Genomic DNA, 16,313 nt, shown 5'->3' with positions numbered 1-16,313 from the left:
GAATTATATTTGCTTTCCACAGTTTTTGGGGTGGAGATGTTCCTCGTATGGATTATGGACATGTTACACAAGAAATTGAATCTTAAAGCAAGAAAAACATAATTTGCACAAGTGGAGATCAATAGCAGAGACTTACCAACCAAACAATGACTGTGCTGTGGCCCATCTGGGCAGCTGCATGTAAGGGTGTCATCCCGTCATTGGCTATTATTTGGGGATCAGCTCCACAGTCCTTGACCAAATACTGGATGACTTCCAAGTGACCCTCTTGACAAGCTAGGTAGAGGGGTGTGGCACCATTCTTCGTCTGGGAATTAATAGCGCTGCAAACAGATAATAGCCAGTCATTACTGACATATCGCCACATTCAGTAAAAATGTCTCCCACATTCTGCTTTTCCTGTCCGTGATATAACCAGAATTAAGGTGGCCATACACGGGCAGATTTAAGATGCCACTTTGGGTCCTTCAGACCAATCAGCAGCTTATCTGCCCATGTATGGGGCCCTCCGACAGGCCCACCCGGCCAATATCTGGTCGAAAATTGGCCAGATGACAATCAGGCAGGTTTTCCCGTCGGATGAAGCACAGCATTGACTCACTGATGTGGTCCTCACACCAATGGCTCATATTCAGGGCGTTGTAATACAATTGTTTAGATTAGCCCAATATCACCCAGTTTAGGTGGGCATATTGGGGAAACGATCCACTTGTTTGGTAACCTCGCAAGGCCAATGACTTGGTGGTCCCAGGTGAGCAGTGGGCTAATATTTGAGACTTCCTTGGGGGAGGGCCCTTCTTAAGGTGGCCATACACGGCCGATAAAAGCTGTCGACAGACCGTGTCGGCAGCTTATTGGCCCGTGTATGGGGCCCCATGACGGGCTTCACCGATCGAGATCTGGCCGAAAGTCGGCCAGATCTCGATCGAATGGGACAAAAAATCCCGTTGGATCGCGGCCACATCTATTCGTTGATGCGGTCCCGCGATCCGACCACCCGTTAGGCATTGTTAGGATCCGATCGTTGGGCCCTAGGGCCCACGATCGGATCAGCCCGATATTGCCCACCTCAAGGTGGGCATATCGGAGGGAGATCCGCTCATTTGGCGCCATCACAAAACGAGCGGATCTCTCCATGTATGGCCACCCATGTTGGGACCAACCATAATTGTTGACCCCAAATCTGCTTTTTCTTGTGTAAACGCCACCCCTGTAGTACACACACAATAATATTTTCCCATTTACACAAGTAACAGGGTTGTTAGGTAGGGAACTTCAGCTATAGGCAATGAATTGCAGTTTACAATCAACTGGTTGCTAGGGTCCAAATTATCCTGGAAACCATGCATTGATTTGAATAAGAGACTGGAATATAAGTAGGAGAGGGCCTGAATAAAAAGACCAATAATAAAAAATATCAATAATAAATGTGTAGCATTACAGAGCATTTGTTTTAAATGGGGCCAGTGACCCCCTTATGAAAGAAAAAGAAAACAAATAATTCAAAAACTATAAAAAAAACAAATAATGTAGTCCATTTTAAAAGTTGCTTATAATTGGTCACTTAACAACATACCAAAAACAAATTTAAAAGGTGAACCACCCCTTTAAGATTACTAGAATATGAGACAAATCAAGGACATTTCTGGAAAATTCCACCCCACAATAACAATGTTGATTCATGTTTAATTGAAATGCAATCAATTTGCAATCAATGCAGCACTTGCTATTATTATTCATGCCCCTAATTTATCATGTTATATTATTATATATATAATATTATTGCACTGAAGTGCAGCTACTGTTGACTTTTCACATTTTATTTCACAGCATGAAATTATTGTTAATGTCCACTAGATGGCGATACAGTATATCATTCAGATTTCACGCACAGGATTACTGACATTCCTTCTGTAATAAACACTAAGCTTTTATATACTAGATTAGCTATGCTAAAAAAATACACATTCCCCACCGTATAAGAGCCAATGAATGCATTTACATACGGATTAGGTCCTTATTATAACACTTTATTATAGTACTCTGCCCTTTAAGCATGTACTTTTTATAAAGGAAATTAGAAAACAGAAAAAAAAAGATTGACATTTCTGAAAAGTTGTTTTGGTATAGGTCACGATTAGCAGTAAAAACACAAGGGGATGGTTTATTATTGGCTGAATAAATGTTCCCTTTTAATAAAAGTGCATTTTTTTTTTGAATAGGTGACCTTCTTCTTTAAATAGGTAAAAAGGGTCAAGTAGCAGAAATTGATGCTTGATTCTACTATTTCGACTATTTATACAGAAGCTAAGGTTATAGTTGTTCCAAGTGTCTGGAATCAAATTCTGTTTGTTGAAAAACCAAGGAGTAGTGACAGATCTGCTCCAGCTGTAAATATGTGCATCAGAGACAAGTATATCATCAAGTATATCACTGACTTTTAAACATAAATATAAAGAGCAAGCTAAGGCATAATGGTTAAAACAGATACATGTTACTCTGTACTGTTAATCCAATGCAAGGGTGAAGGGCTCTATCTTCTCTTATGGAGTCTAGCGCAACCTACAGGTTGGATCCATACACTAACGAGATACAGTATTTAATATAAGCAACTATAGACCTCAGAACAGTTCCCTATACCCTGCAAGTTCAGAAGCATGCACCAAACTCCATCACACTACTCCAAATCCCCTGCTCATATAAGGCCTTATCTATTGTAAACTGCTAAAATTACATACATTTTATCAATAATTCTTCATTCTCATATTCAGTATCCTATTAACACTAACAAGTTATATAGCACCTTTAAGTAGCTTTATAACAAAGTGGTCCAAATATACCAGCATTAGTCATAATAGAAATAGAATGGCTTGATACTAGAGAGGTCCTGCTAATCAGAGCTAGCAATTTAAAGGGCCATAGTAAAATTGTACAGGTATGGGACCTGTCCAGAATGCTCGGGACCTGGGGTTTTCCAGATAACAGATATTTCCATAATTTGTATCTTCCTACGTTTAGTCTACTAGAAAATCATGCAAATATTAAATAAACCCAATAGGCTGGTTTTGCTTCCAATAAAGATGAATTTTTTCTTAGTTTGAATCAAGTACAAGGTACTGTTTTATCATTACAGAGAAAAAGGAAGTCATATTTAAATAATTTGTATTATTTGGATAAAATGGAGTCTATGGTAGATAGTCTTTGCGTAATTCGGAGTTCTCATAATGAAGATTGTTCTATCAGGAGGTTGTTACCTAGTGTCAATCTGGAGGTGGAGATTGCCCTTAGAAAGAGAAAGCAGCAGGGAGAGGAACAGGCAGAGAGGCAGGTATTATTTACTACCCTACCCCATAGCCCCTATTACAGTGGTTTATAGGTAAGTGCCCCCCAAAGTGACCATTGTCTAATATATTTGCCCCAGCAATTTTTCACTTGTCACTTGAATTTACCCTGAAAATCTGGTAACCTTAGTATAACGGGGGCTCCTGAGGTCAAGTTCACAGGTAGACTATAGGTACATTGTAGGGCAAGGTCTATAGAGCAAAACAACATAATAATAGTTAAAACTGCAAAAACGTTTATTAGGACACAAAGGACAAAGGCCAAGGTCTATAGAGCCAATGTTAGTAAACGCCAGACATAAACAAGCTATCTGAAAAGTTTGAGCTCCTCTGATGAGTTAATTGATGTCAGCGCCCTAAAGTGGCAGGGTTAGGCTTAGAAATGGCCATATAAATCTTTGTTGGTGAGACCCCTCAATGCGTGACAACTCTGGCAGGAAACCACAGTCCAGTAAAAACGTTATTGATAATATGACGGTGTGAGAGTTTATTTGCAAGCACCATGCAACCAGACATGAAGCAAAAGGTTTAAAAGGTTACAATTAAATGGGCTTGCAATGGTCATCATTTTGGGTTTTCTTCTAAGAAATCATGAAAATATAGGCACTTTGTAATAGTAATGCTTTTGAAAAAATGTTTATGACAGTCTGGGAGAGCAAAAGCAAAACAATAATCAGAAGCACACTACCCTTATGTTGGGTTGCTGTGAGCTTGTATAGGGGAATGTGGGCAGCAGACCAGCTTCCTAAGCCTAATAATTGAGTTGGGCCTGGCAATTCTCAAGGCTGTGCCACTGTTTTCGTAGTGAATAGTGTTATTCCCGGGTATCTGGAGAAGAGGCAGCGGTACCAAAGTTTCTTCTGCATTCAGTTCCTATGGCCCCAGTCTCCTTTCCCACACAGGTCAAGGTTTGTGATAATAGCAAGTGCCTCGCCCAAATGATCTGCTTATTCATTAGTTCGAGTTTCGCTTGTTTAAAGGACAAAGACATTTTAAGATTAATGACACTTTCAAACAAAGCTCATTTCACACAAAAGGCTTTTTGACAGAGCAAGAATACTCAATTTCCATATAAATGTCAGCCTATACAAATCAATGCAAGGATCTCTGGGAGAACAAGGAGAGCGGATTTCATACCCTGCAATACATTATAAAGGGTTTTAAAAACATTATTATTTCAGATAGGAATCATCAGCTTAATGTTTGGGTTTGCAATGCACACACCATAAAAGGGCCAAGAAGTTCAGAGATAGGGTTCAAGAATATACTCCAACATATTCCAAAGTGCTTTACAGAGATTATACATCATTCCCCTAGCTCATTGGAGCTCAGAAACTATTTAGAAGGTTCAGTTTAATCAAAAGCTGTCTGTATGTTTTGAGTGTGGGAGGAAACCCAACATAGGCATGGGAGATCATACAAAATCCTTGGAGATAGTGACCAACTGGAACCAAACTCAGGACCCCAGTGCTGCAAAGCAAGATTGCTAACCATACAGTCACCCCGCTGCACATATCCATAAAGATAATCAGTCAGGCAGTCAATGCGGCAACAAATACAAGTATTGGAGTAAATCTAGTGGTTGCAGGGGGGACTGGAGGAGAAGGATCCCCCCAAAGAGTCACCTTTGTATAAAAGCACTTATACTATGGCTTCCAGCTTTTATACGATCATGGAACTCCTTGGTAACTTATAATATCCTTATATTTTACAATTGGGGGTATCCCTAAATATTCACATGCACAGACCCACAAATATTACTGACGGTGAAAAAGAGAGTCAAAGAAAAGTTCATGACAATAATCTCTGATTCGTCTATGTTTCTGCTCTGTTGAACATGATACATTAAAGGTAAAGATCACTTTTCATTATTTTTTTTGAATGTTATAGATGGATCTATTTTGTCTCCGTCCAGGCTGCAAAGGATACATGTTTATATAGCTGCAAGGGTCACTGAATAAAAACAAAAACAATAAAACTGCACAGCCTCAATTTTATTATTTTTTTTTACTCATCTTTCAAAACATATTTCATTTAAAAAATATTCCCTAGTTGCTAGAACAGGGGTACCCAAAATATAGTTTGGGGTCTACCAGTAGAACTTTAGCTGGTGATCAGTAGATCTCAAGACACTTTCTAAGAGACAGCTTGTCTAAATCACCCTCCTGTTTCATGCTTTTCATTCAGATATTTATTATGTTATGGTTACACAAGAAATGGTTAAATAGTTAGTGGTAAATATAGCAATATAAATTCTCTCATAAATCAATACAATATTTAAGTAACATTTTCCACAGAACAGAATGCTAACAATGCTTTTATGGATGTTGATCATAATGGGACAACATCACTAAAAGTAGACCTCCCATTAGTAAAGTATGGGCACTCCAGTGCTAGAGTAATAAGATACCATACATTCCAATTCTAAGAGCTGCAGAACTAAAAAAAATTAGTTTAGAAAAACAGGAAAATAAACAATTAAGACTGCTTTAGAAATGAGTTGTCTACACAGACAACAGGGTGGTGGATCATGCCAAGAACATGTACAGGCTCAAGAGTGATCTATTGGGGGGTGTATTAGAGATGTGCAGGTTGACCCCAAACCCACGGTGACCCATTAGTTGAGCATGTTTGGGCAGGTTCAGGTTGAAATTTGGAATTTCACTGGCACACAGGAGTTGCAGTAGCAGGGCAAGCCCTTGCAATTTTATTATGCAGTAGTGCAACATTTCGGGGTCACGCCCTTTTGTCAAGCATGAAACGTTGCACTACTGCATAATAAAATTGCAAGGGCTTGCCCTGCTACTGCAACTCCTGTGTGCCAGTGAAATTCTTCTTACCCTTGTTGTGAAGTGGCCGATTCCTCTATCGCTTGGCACCAGGATAAGAACCTTTGGGAGTGTGTGGTGTGCGGCTTCTCCAAAGTTCACTCAGGTTGAAATTTGGCCAACCATTGCAGGTTAGGGTTGGGTGTGGGTCAAGCTGGTACACTCCTCCTCTGCCCTCAAAGATTTTGTGTCTTGGAACCAGAGGTGCACACAGAAGTAGGATACAGAGCGAGAAGACGTGGGTACGGGTCTATTTATTTGGGTCAGGTGCGGGTTGAGTTTTTCCTGACCCACACATCATTAGTGTGTATGAAATTTTCAGTTTGGACAGATCATCTGACATCCAAATGAATTGCAGGATGGTATGTCAAGACTGATCGCTGAGCCCAAATGGACAGGAACTGCCCAACCACATGTAGGTATATATATGTGTTACAAAGTTATGCTCAAATGATTCTTTCATTCCTGTAATATGCTGCCATCCTGCACTTTGGCTTGTCTACCCTCTGAAGCTACCCCTGCCATATGTCTCCTGCATAGGCAACTTCGTATTCCAGCAGGGTACCAGCTGTTGGTTTCCCATCCTCTGGATAAGGTTACACTCCAGAGAAAGGTGTTGGCTAAAGAAATACAATAGAGACAAAGGCGCTAATTCATTATCAACTGCTGGTATGTTCTAGCAAATAAACTACTGTACTTAACTAGATATGGAAACTGCAAGTTAATACTTCTGCACACGGAGTCACAGGTACTTCTCCTGCTTCTGTTACGTGTTTATAATGCACACGCCAACACCATTGTGTCACTTTGCACTGCTCACTCGGGCTCAATGTTTTTCCAGCAATTATTACTGACATGCAAGTTGCATTGACCACAAAATGTTCTTGGTGGAAAACTAAATTACTGAATTGACTGGGCTGTGAACTTTTGACAAAGGACCAACATTACTTTGAGGGTTTACTGGTGTATTTATATAGAGCTGTCTGATAAAGCTTTGTTTTACACCTTTCCTTCTCATTTAAAGGGGACATGTGCATTAACAGCCGGCCATATTTCCACTTTATGATCAGGTGACTAAACAAATTGAAATTTGGCATATTTATCCACCCGATGGTCCCTTGTCCCTCAGGCCAACTATCAGTTCACTCCAAAAGTCACTGAAATGCTTCAATTTGCAGACCACATAAGAATGAACATATAAACCTGGTGTTCAGCTAACATGACTTTTTCTACACAAACCAATTGATAGCTGAAAAAGCCACAGATCAGATATCAAGTTTAATTAAGTCATTTGTATACATGGCCCTGTGCTAGAATAATTGCCAGCTGAGATTTTCCCATAATTTACCCTAATAAACTAGGATATAATAGTAATTAGTAGTATTATAATAATAGCATTATAGTATTTAGCCTTAACTGTATTTATCATAAAGGGAAAATAGTTACATACAGTTCACTAGAGGGGAATTCACATGTCTCTATTGAAATGTACAGGTATGGGATCAGTTATCCAGAAACCTGTTATCCAGAAAGATCTGAATTACGGGAAGGCCATCTCCCTTCGACATTATCTTATTTAAATAATTCAGATTTTTAAAAAGATCTTTCCCTTTTCCCTGTAATAATAAAAAAGTACCCAACTAAAATAGAATTATTCCTTATTGGAGGCAAAATAATCCTATTGGGTTTGATTATTTAAATTATTTATTTTTAGCAGATTTAAGGTATGAAGAATCAAATTATGGAAAGATCCGTCATCCGGAAAATCCTAAATCCCAAGCATTCTGGGTAAGAGGTCCCATACCTGTATAAGATATTTAGGGGCATATTTATGAAGGGATAAAAACAGAGGTTGCTTTCTTTTCACCCTTAGATAAATATGCTCCTAAAATTCCTATACAAATGAACAAAGAACTAAGACATGTATTTTCAACTTTTGATTCATATGTCCCAAAAAGGAACACATGCAAGAGGATACGTTGCTGATTCACAGAAGACTGAACAGCTTGGTATTAGGAATTAGGAGTCAAGACCGTGATCCTGGTGTTTGTTCTAGGTTTTTGGGATACCAAACGTTACACTTAAGTCTACTAGAAAATTGTGTAAAAATTAAATAAACCCAATAGGCTGGTTTTGCCACCAATAAAGAATAATTATATCTTAGTTTGGATCAAGTACAAGCTGCTGTTTTATTATTAGAGAGAAAAAAGAAACAATTTTTAAACATTTGGTTAAAATATAGTCTATGAGAGACGACCTTTACGTAAAATGGAGCTTTCTGGATAACAGATCCCTGTACTAAAGAAGCTATAAATCAGTGACTTGAATCCTATGTTATATTTTCAGTTTATCACACTTGCCTATACCCACACATGCATATTTTGAATGCAGCAGTCAAATGAAAATAAATTAACTAAGCTTTGTTTTAATTTGTTGCTGAAAGGTTTCCATTGTACATTGATTAAAAAGGAATTGTATTTTTTTTTATTCATGCACTTCCCAGATGGGTTTTCAAACTGAACATATATTTATTTCTGTGGATTCAAAAGCTAAACTAAAGGTCTCTGTTAAAACGACAACAATAAACTATATCTACTGTTTTCACATTGCACAAAAGCCCAGACAAAGAATAGGCTCTTAGATTTATTGTCCAGTTGAGCCATCACTGTAAATTTGATCAGGAGCGACTCTGATTACAGCATGTTCATCTATCAGACAGTTGCACACACTGAATTACATAAATACATTCCTGCTCGGGAGACATACAAAAACTTCCTATTCTATTAGAGCAGTGCAATCAATAGATCCACTTATTACTATGTCATGTTTTGTAGCCATACATGTTTTATTAAAGGCCGGTTATTAGGAAGCCTTGATCAATTATTGGGTGCCAGATTCATATAGCAAGAACTGAGCAGGGAAATGTTGGTACGTATTCAGAAAGAACAAGAAGGTAGGTAAGGTAACTACATAAATTGTGCAGCAATTTTGCAGCCACCACCAAGATCTTTGCAACATGAGGCAACACGTAGGGGCCCATTTACTTAGTTCGAGTGAAGGAAGAGAGGAAAAATAGTTTGAATTTCGAATGGTCGAATATGGCTACTTCGACCATCGAATGGGCTACTTCAACCTTCGACTACGACCTTCGAATCGAACGATTCGAACTAAAAATCGTTCGACTATTCGACCATTCAATAGTCCAAGTACTGTCTCTTTAAATAATTCTTCGACCCCCTAGTTCGCCACCTAAAACCTACCAAGGCCAATGTTAGCCTATGGGGAAGGTCCCCATAGGCTTCCTAAAATTTTCTGATCGAAGAAATATCCTTCGATCGATGGATTAAAATCCTTCAAATCGTTTGATTAGAAGGATTTAATCGTTCGATCGAACGATTATTCCTTTGATCGTTCGATCATAGGAATAGCGGTAAATCCTTTGACTTCGATATTCGAAGTCGAAGGATTTTACTTCGACGGTCGAATATAGAGGGTTAATTAACCCTCGATATTCGACCCTAGGTAAATGTGCCCCTAAGTTAAAACAACTATAGAGAAAACAGACATCACAGTAGCTGGGGGACCCTGGGAAAAGGGGAGCCCAGTCTGTGGGGTCAGCATCTTCTATACCATGAAAATCCCCCCACCCCAGCAGCTTCCTCTTTAAATATAGCGAGTGGGTGGGGTGAGGGGCAGCTGAAGTTTGGTGTGGACAGAATGCCTTTTCGGCACTGGACCCCTCCAAAGTTTTTTTGGCGTGGGGGCCCAAAGGACCTGAGTTAAAAATTATAAAAAAGTGAAACTACCAGCACTTAAAGGGGTTGTTTATTTTATGTAAACTTATATTGTGTTATAGAATTGCTAATTTCATTTTTTATTGAATATATCGTTTTTGAATGATTTGCCTTCTTTACACCTTTGCAGTGGGGTCACAGACCCCACCTAAAAACAAATGCTCTTTAAGGCTACAATTTTATTGTTATTGCTGCTTTTTTTTACATAATATTTCTGTACAGGCCCTCTCCTATTCATATTCCAGTCTCTTATTCAAATCAATGCATGGTGCTAGGGTAATTTTCACCCTAGCAACCAGATTGCTGATATTGCAAACTGGAGAGCTCCTGAATAAAAAGCTAAATAACTCAAAAACCACAATTAATACAAAATTAAAAGCAATTGCAAATTGTCTCAGAATAGCACTCGCTACATACTGAAAGTTAATTTAAAGTTCAACAACCCATTAAACTGCAAAAGGGAAAAACCACCAGTAGCCCTCAGCCTGCCATATATAACTATAAACTATACCTATACATCTATATTCTATGCCAGTGATCCCCAACCAGTAGCTCGTGAGCAACATGTTGCTCACCAACCCCTTGGATGTTGCTCTCAGTGGCCTCAAAGCAGGTGCTTGTTTTTTAATTCCAGACTTGGAGACAAGTAGCATAAAAACGAAGTATACTGCCAAGTAGAGTCTCATGTAGGCTGCCAGTCCATATAGGAGCTACCAAATAGCCAATCACAGCCCTTATTTGGCAACGCAAGGGACTTTATTTCATGCTTGTGTTGCTCCCCAACTCCTTTTACATTTGAATGTGGCTCACGGGTAAAAAAGGTTAGGAACCCCTGTTCTATGCCATATATCACTATAAACTCAGCACTGCTGAAATATACTAACAATACTCGTGGTCCAATGCTTACATGAAGACAATAGCCTGTGGTTATTTTGTGAAAAGCAGCAACGATCAGAAGGCTTTATGTACAGTGGGCCTAGTAACAATGGTGGTCAGTAACAATGTTCATGTTATGTAGGTTATGAGCAAAAAAGAAAAAACTATATATTTTTCACAACTTTTTAGAGATTGTGAAGATTCAGTGTAGCAAGTGCAAAACGCACTGGATACAACATTACACTTGTTTGGGAACACTCGCTTTACTTTGTATGAATATTTAATCTAATGTGGTGATTGGTATTTTCTGGTTCACAGTTTGTTGTGTGCTTGTATCACAACCAGTGCAAATACGCAGGAGAACTCAGCTTAGAGGGAACACTGGTCTGTTTGGTGGGTGAAGCAGTACATCTGTAGCTAAATAAAACTGTAACACAGACTATTGTGCAGCCGGGAAGAAGGGTATCTCTGCTGCACATTGCTTCCAAGGATATATATTTAAGAAAACACTGTAGGGAAAATCCAATTAGTATTTAATGAAGTAATGTAGTATAACTTGGCAAAACAATGGTTTGAAAAATACTTAATGCCTACAAAGGTACCCTATGTGATATCAGTGTAGGTTTCCCCATAAATCATGGTCTCCTTTCAGCCAGGAGCACAGGGGAGGCCCACTTGTCACAGTCTCATTAATAAAGTTTCACAAATCATAACAAATATCACAATCATGATCAACAAAAGCCCATATTCCATCTAACAGCGTATTTAAATCCTTTGGTGCTTGGCCTTGGTGCATTCTCTACAGTATATTGTTCTTTTCTTCTCTGGAAGATATTGGGAAATATATGAAGTTGTTATAGAAGGATTTTACTATAAGGAAATATGGAAATCTATCAAGCTTTGACAACAAGGAACAATCAAGGTTATATGCAAACATGGCATAGGTATTAACCCCTTTTAGTGAGCCAGCAGAATGCTTTCACTGGCCTTAAGATCCATTACTCCATTCATCTATGGAAGTAGATTTCTGCTCATTTAAAATCAATGTGCTTGTCTTGTCCTTGTCATAGCAGACAACTATTCCAATATTCTTCCTCCAAAAACATTTCCATGGCATTTTATCCTAAGTACAGCAGTCCTATCTGTTCTTCCCATATTGCTGGCCTTACAATGGCAATAAAATGTCACTTTATGCCACTTCCTGGGATCTCATAGTGCAAAGGACTCTTGTATTTGTCTGTATGTATTTGTGGTCACAGCCTCATTGCACCCCTGCTTAGTGGTTTTTAAAAATTAGTGGTGAGCACAACTTTCCCTTGTTTGTTATACATCTGCTGATATGACTTATAGGTGAGGTCTGGACTCAACACCAACCTGAGCCCTTATTGCTTGTGTTGTGACATATGACAAACCAATTTACAAGTAGAATAATTCAAAGGGGAACTCCTCCCAAAAGCAGGTTTTCTGCATAATGAAATAAAATGTAAGATTTAGAGACAGAGGGGTGACTTCACAAAATTAGATTTAGGACAAATTTGGAGTTAAATTGAAGCAAAACATGTATTTATACCAGAAAGTCAATAAACAAATACACAATTGTTTTTTACTCCATTCTATCCAATATGTTTTCCCCAAAAAAGTTGGAGTAAAGCAATTTTGACAATCAACACCATCTTTCATTAATAATGACAATTGTTAAAAATGACAATTCACAAAGTGGAGTAAGGTGTATGTGAATTAGAAAGCTGACTCCAAAAGGAGACATTTTTATTGTATATTTAATACATAACAAGCACAGGCATCTCCTGGGCATGTGACACTTTCTTTTCTCAGTGTCTGTAGCTATAAGAAATACAGTATCTCCATTCATTTTGCTCTAACAAAATCTACAGGCTTAACAAAAATCTGTCACTGTTACTGAGTCTGAGCAGTGTAAAGAGCATTAGATTCCTTATTCATCCCCCACAATCAATCAACACAGTGAGCAGATTAACCCTTTCCCTTTAAGAAAGGGAATAGCACAATGGCCATCTCATCTTAATATAATTAGGAGTCAAGACATTCTTTAATAGTAAGGGATATGATTTTTTTGAGCATCAAAATAATAATTTTGGCATATTTTGACTGAAAAAAGTAATTTGCATGAGAAGTGCATGAATAATGGATTTTATTCCTTGTCACTCATTATATGCCTTCCTATCTCTAACAAACTATAAAGAGTCCTCATGGAACACTTTGCTCCATTTTCTACATCTATTGTGCGGGACCTTTTTTTACCTTTGTATTGGATATTATAATTTTTAAATAATTTGCATCTTCAATATACAGCTATGGGACCTGTAATCCAGAATGCTCAAGAACTGGTCTTTTCCAGATAACAGATCTTTCCATAATTTGGATCACTATACCTGATGTCTACTAAAAACTCATTTAAACATTAAATAACCCCAAAGGGCTGGTTTTGCGTCCAATAAGGAATAATTGTATCTTAGATAGGATCAATTACAAGGTACAGTACTAAGAAAAAGTAAATCTTTTTTTAAAATCTGAATTATTTGATTACAATTAAAATCTATTGCAGAGGACCTTCCCGTAATTCAGAACTTTCTGGAAAAGGGATCCCATACAACCATTATTTTAATGGGGACTATGTTGCCACTTTATAAAATTTATGCTTAGAATAATAATAATAATAATAATATAGTGAAACCTTAATTTTACATTCCCTGATTTTAAGTTTTCCCTCATTTTACATTGTTGTTTTGTGGTCCCACCCAGGGCAGCCACCAGGGGGGGGACAGGGGGGAGATTTGTAGGGGGCCCGAGGGTAAGGGGGGCCCGGCCACGCCACACTTACTTGATTAGCGGGGCCCCCCATCTTTCTGCTGCTGAGCTGCTGACTTCGGGAAGGCATGGACGTTTAAGGGGCCCTGGCCACCAATTTTCTCATAATGTGGGGGGGGCTCTGGCCACCAATTTTGGCTACCAATTTTTTTTTCTCATGTGGGGTCCTAGCCACCAATATTTTTTAACGGGGGGCCCTGACCACCAATATCTTTTTATTTTTTATTAACATGTGGGAACCCTAGCCACCAATATTTTTTTACTGTGTGGTGGGGGGCGGACCTGTGGGGTGGTGAGGGTGGACCTGTAGGTGGGGCTTGCGGTGGGTGCAGCCCAGGGGGCCCAGGAAATTTTGTCGTATGGGGCCCTGCGATTTCTGATGGCGATCCTGGTCCCATCTATATATATAATGCATAATACATCAACCATCATTTTTACCGGCCAGGGCCAGATGGCAACCGTAGGTATGAGCTACCCCCATCAACACCAAGACCTTATAGTTACTGTATTTTGGATAAAGATGTGCAGTAAGTAAAGGGTTCCTTTTAGCTGCTCTTGCTTTAACATTCAGGTCTCATCAGTAAGCCATTTTTTTACCAGTAATTATTTAAGTTATAGTTGAGAATTGCTTCTCTTGAAGATAGCTACTAAAAGGATAACAGTCTCAACAGTATTCTATTGTTGCCAGTGGCGTAACTAGATGTTGCTGGGCCCCACAGCAAATTAATTTTAGGGCCCCCAACATATCCAGTGTTTGCCCTGTTTTACCAATATATGTTCAAATTGCTCATCAATGAGAGCCTCATGGGGCCCCCTGTACCTCCTGGGCCCTCCTGCAGCAGCAGGGTCTGCTTCCTCTGTAGTTACGCCCCTGATTGTTGCATAACACAGTCTATTCATTTACACATAAATCTTTATCCTTTTGATGGCCGTGTCCCTTTAAGTTCTGGAAGGAACAGAAACCTTTATATAAATATTTATGAATGTTACCCAATACGCTATCACACACTGTGGAAACAGCATGTGCTTCAGCTACAGTTTTTATTTAAATAGTGGGAAGAATAAGAAACAGTCATTGAAGCAAAGCTAGCAAAACAACAGTGTCCAAATACAGCAAAAGCAACGCCATCAGAACCCATTCCCAACGCTGGCCGACTGATGCGCAGAGCAGGTGCTTCTCTTTCATAATAAAGGGGAAAGGCTTTTGATAATTAAAAATGAGAACCATTTGTTGACCATAGACCCACAGATCCTATTGTACGAATCGAGGATTCGTAAGATTTTCGGATTGTGTGTGGAGAGTGCCGACATCTTTCATCCAGCGGAGATCGTTTGTTTGGTCGATCGGACAGGTTTGATTTTGAGCCCATTGCCATACGGCCGAACGTTCAGATTACCCCCAATATAGCCATGCTCGTTAATGGCATATCAGTGAAAGATCCGCTTGTTTGGCGATGTCGCCAAACGAGTGGATCTTTGCGTCTTTTTGGCCACCTTAATGGTTAAGATCAGGAATTCTTAAAAAAAGTGAAAATAAAAAATATTTAAAATATTTAAAATATTTACATTTGAAAATATTAAAAATAACTCAACATTATTACTAGTATATTACTATAATATAGCAATATTGCAGGTAGGTTATCCAGATTGCTCAGGACCTGGGGTTTTCCAGATAACAGATCCATAATTTTGATCTTCATACCTTAAATCTACTAAAAAATCATTTAAACATTAATGGGGTTATTTACTAAAACTCAAATCGAAAAAGTCGAGTTGGGAAAAAAACTATAAAACTAGAGAAAACTTGAATCGTAAAAAATTTTTGGACTTTACTCCCAAATCACTCGATTTTTTTTAGTTTATTGCCTGAAAATCCAGAATTTTTTCGGATCAGGCTAAACCCAGCGCTGACTGCAATATCTTCAAATTGGGATAGGGACATCTGCCATTGACTTATACATGACCTTGACAGATCTGAGATGCCGGGTTTTCGGATTGAGGCTTTTTGCTGCATCAGGGTATAATGAATCCCAAAAAAAACTCAAGTTTTTGCCACATAAAGCCAGATCAGAAAAAATAGAGGTATAATAAATAACCCCATAAATAAACCCAACAGACATTTTTTGCTTGCAATAAGGAATATTTATATCTTACAGGTATATCTTATAGGTACAGGTAAGAGACCTGTTATCCAAAATGCTCGGGACCTGAGGATTTCTGGATAACAGATCTTTCCGTAATTTGTCTTCACATCTTCACATCTTTAGGGGGTTATTTATCTCAATATTTTCTGCTACAAACTCCGATCAAATCCGCTATGGTTTTTTTGCGCTTATTTATAAAAAAAATTCCCGAAAATGTGCTTTGTGGGAATAAAATACGATGTTCATGATTTTTCCGGTTTTTTTCAACCAGTTTTCAAGATTTTTTCAGATTTTTCCCCGAAAACTCAGAAAACGTTAGGGTATTGCACGAAACCCAGCGCACATCAAAATATTATTGGGACTTCTCCCATTGACTTATATGCAATTTCAACAGGTCTGAGATACTGGATTTTCTGTTTCCGACTTTTCCATTCTTGGGGTTGAACGAATTCTGAAAAATCCGTGATTTTTAAAAAGTCAGATTTT

General features: G+C 38.5%; 1 protein-coding gene across 5 annotated transcripts in view; it reads right to left on the bottom strand.

Annotated features, from left to right (window-relative positions):
* LOC108696609 (espin) overlaps positions 1 to 16,313 on the bottom strand; it is a 110,844-nt gene that overhangs the window by 72,787 nt on the left and 21,744 nt on the right. For all 5 annotated transcript variants that reach the window (XM_041569419.1, XM_018226126.2, XM_041569420.1 and 2 more), the window contains exon 3: positions 137 to 323. In XM_041569419.1, the coding sequence (XP_041425353.1) occupies positions 137 to 323 (187 nt within the window). The remainder of the gene's footprint in view (positions 1 to 136; positions 324 to 16,313) is intronic.

This window comes from Xenopus laevis, chromosome 7L, assembly GCF_017654675.1.
Source record: "Xenopus laevis strain J_2021 chromosome 7L, Xenopus_laevis_v10.1, whole genome shotgun sequence".
NCBI classification, from domain to species: domain Eukaryota; kingdom Metazoa; phylum Chordata; class Amphibia; order Anura; family Pipidae; genus Xenopus; species Xenopus laevis.
The sequence above is the reverse complement of the archived record's forward strand: the minus strand, read 5'-3'. Positions and strand labels throughout refer to the sequence as shown.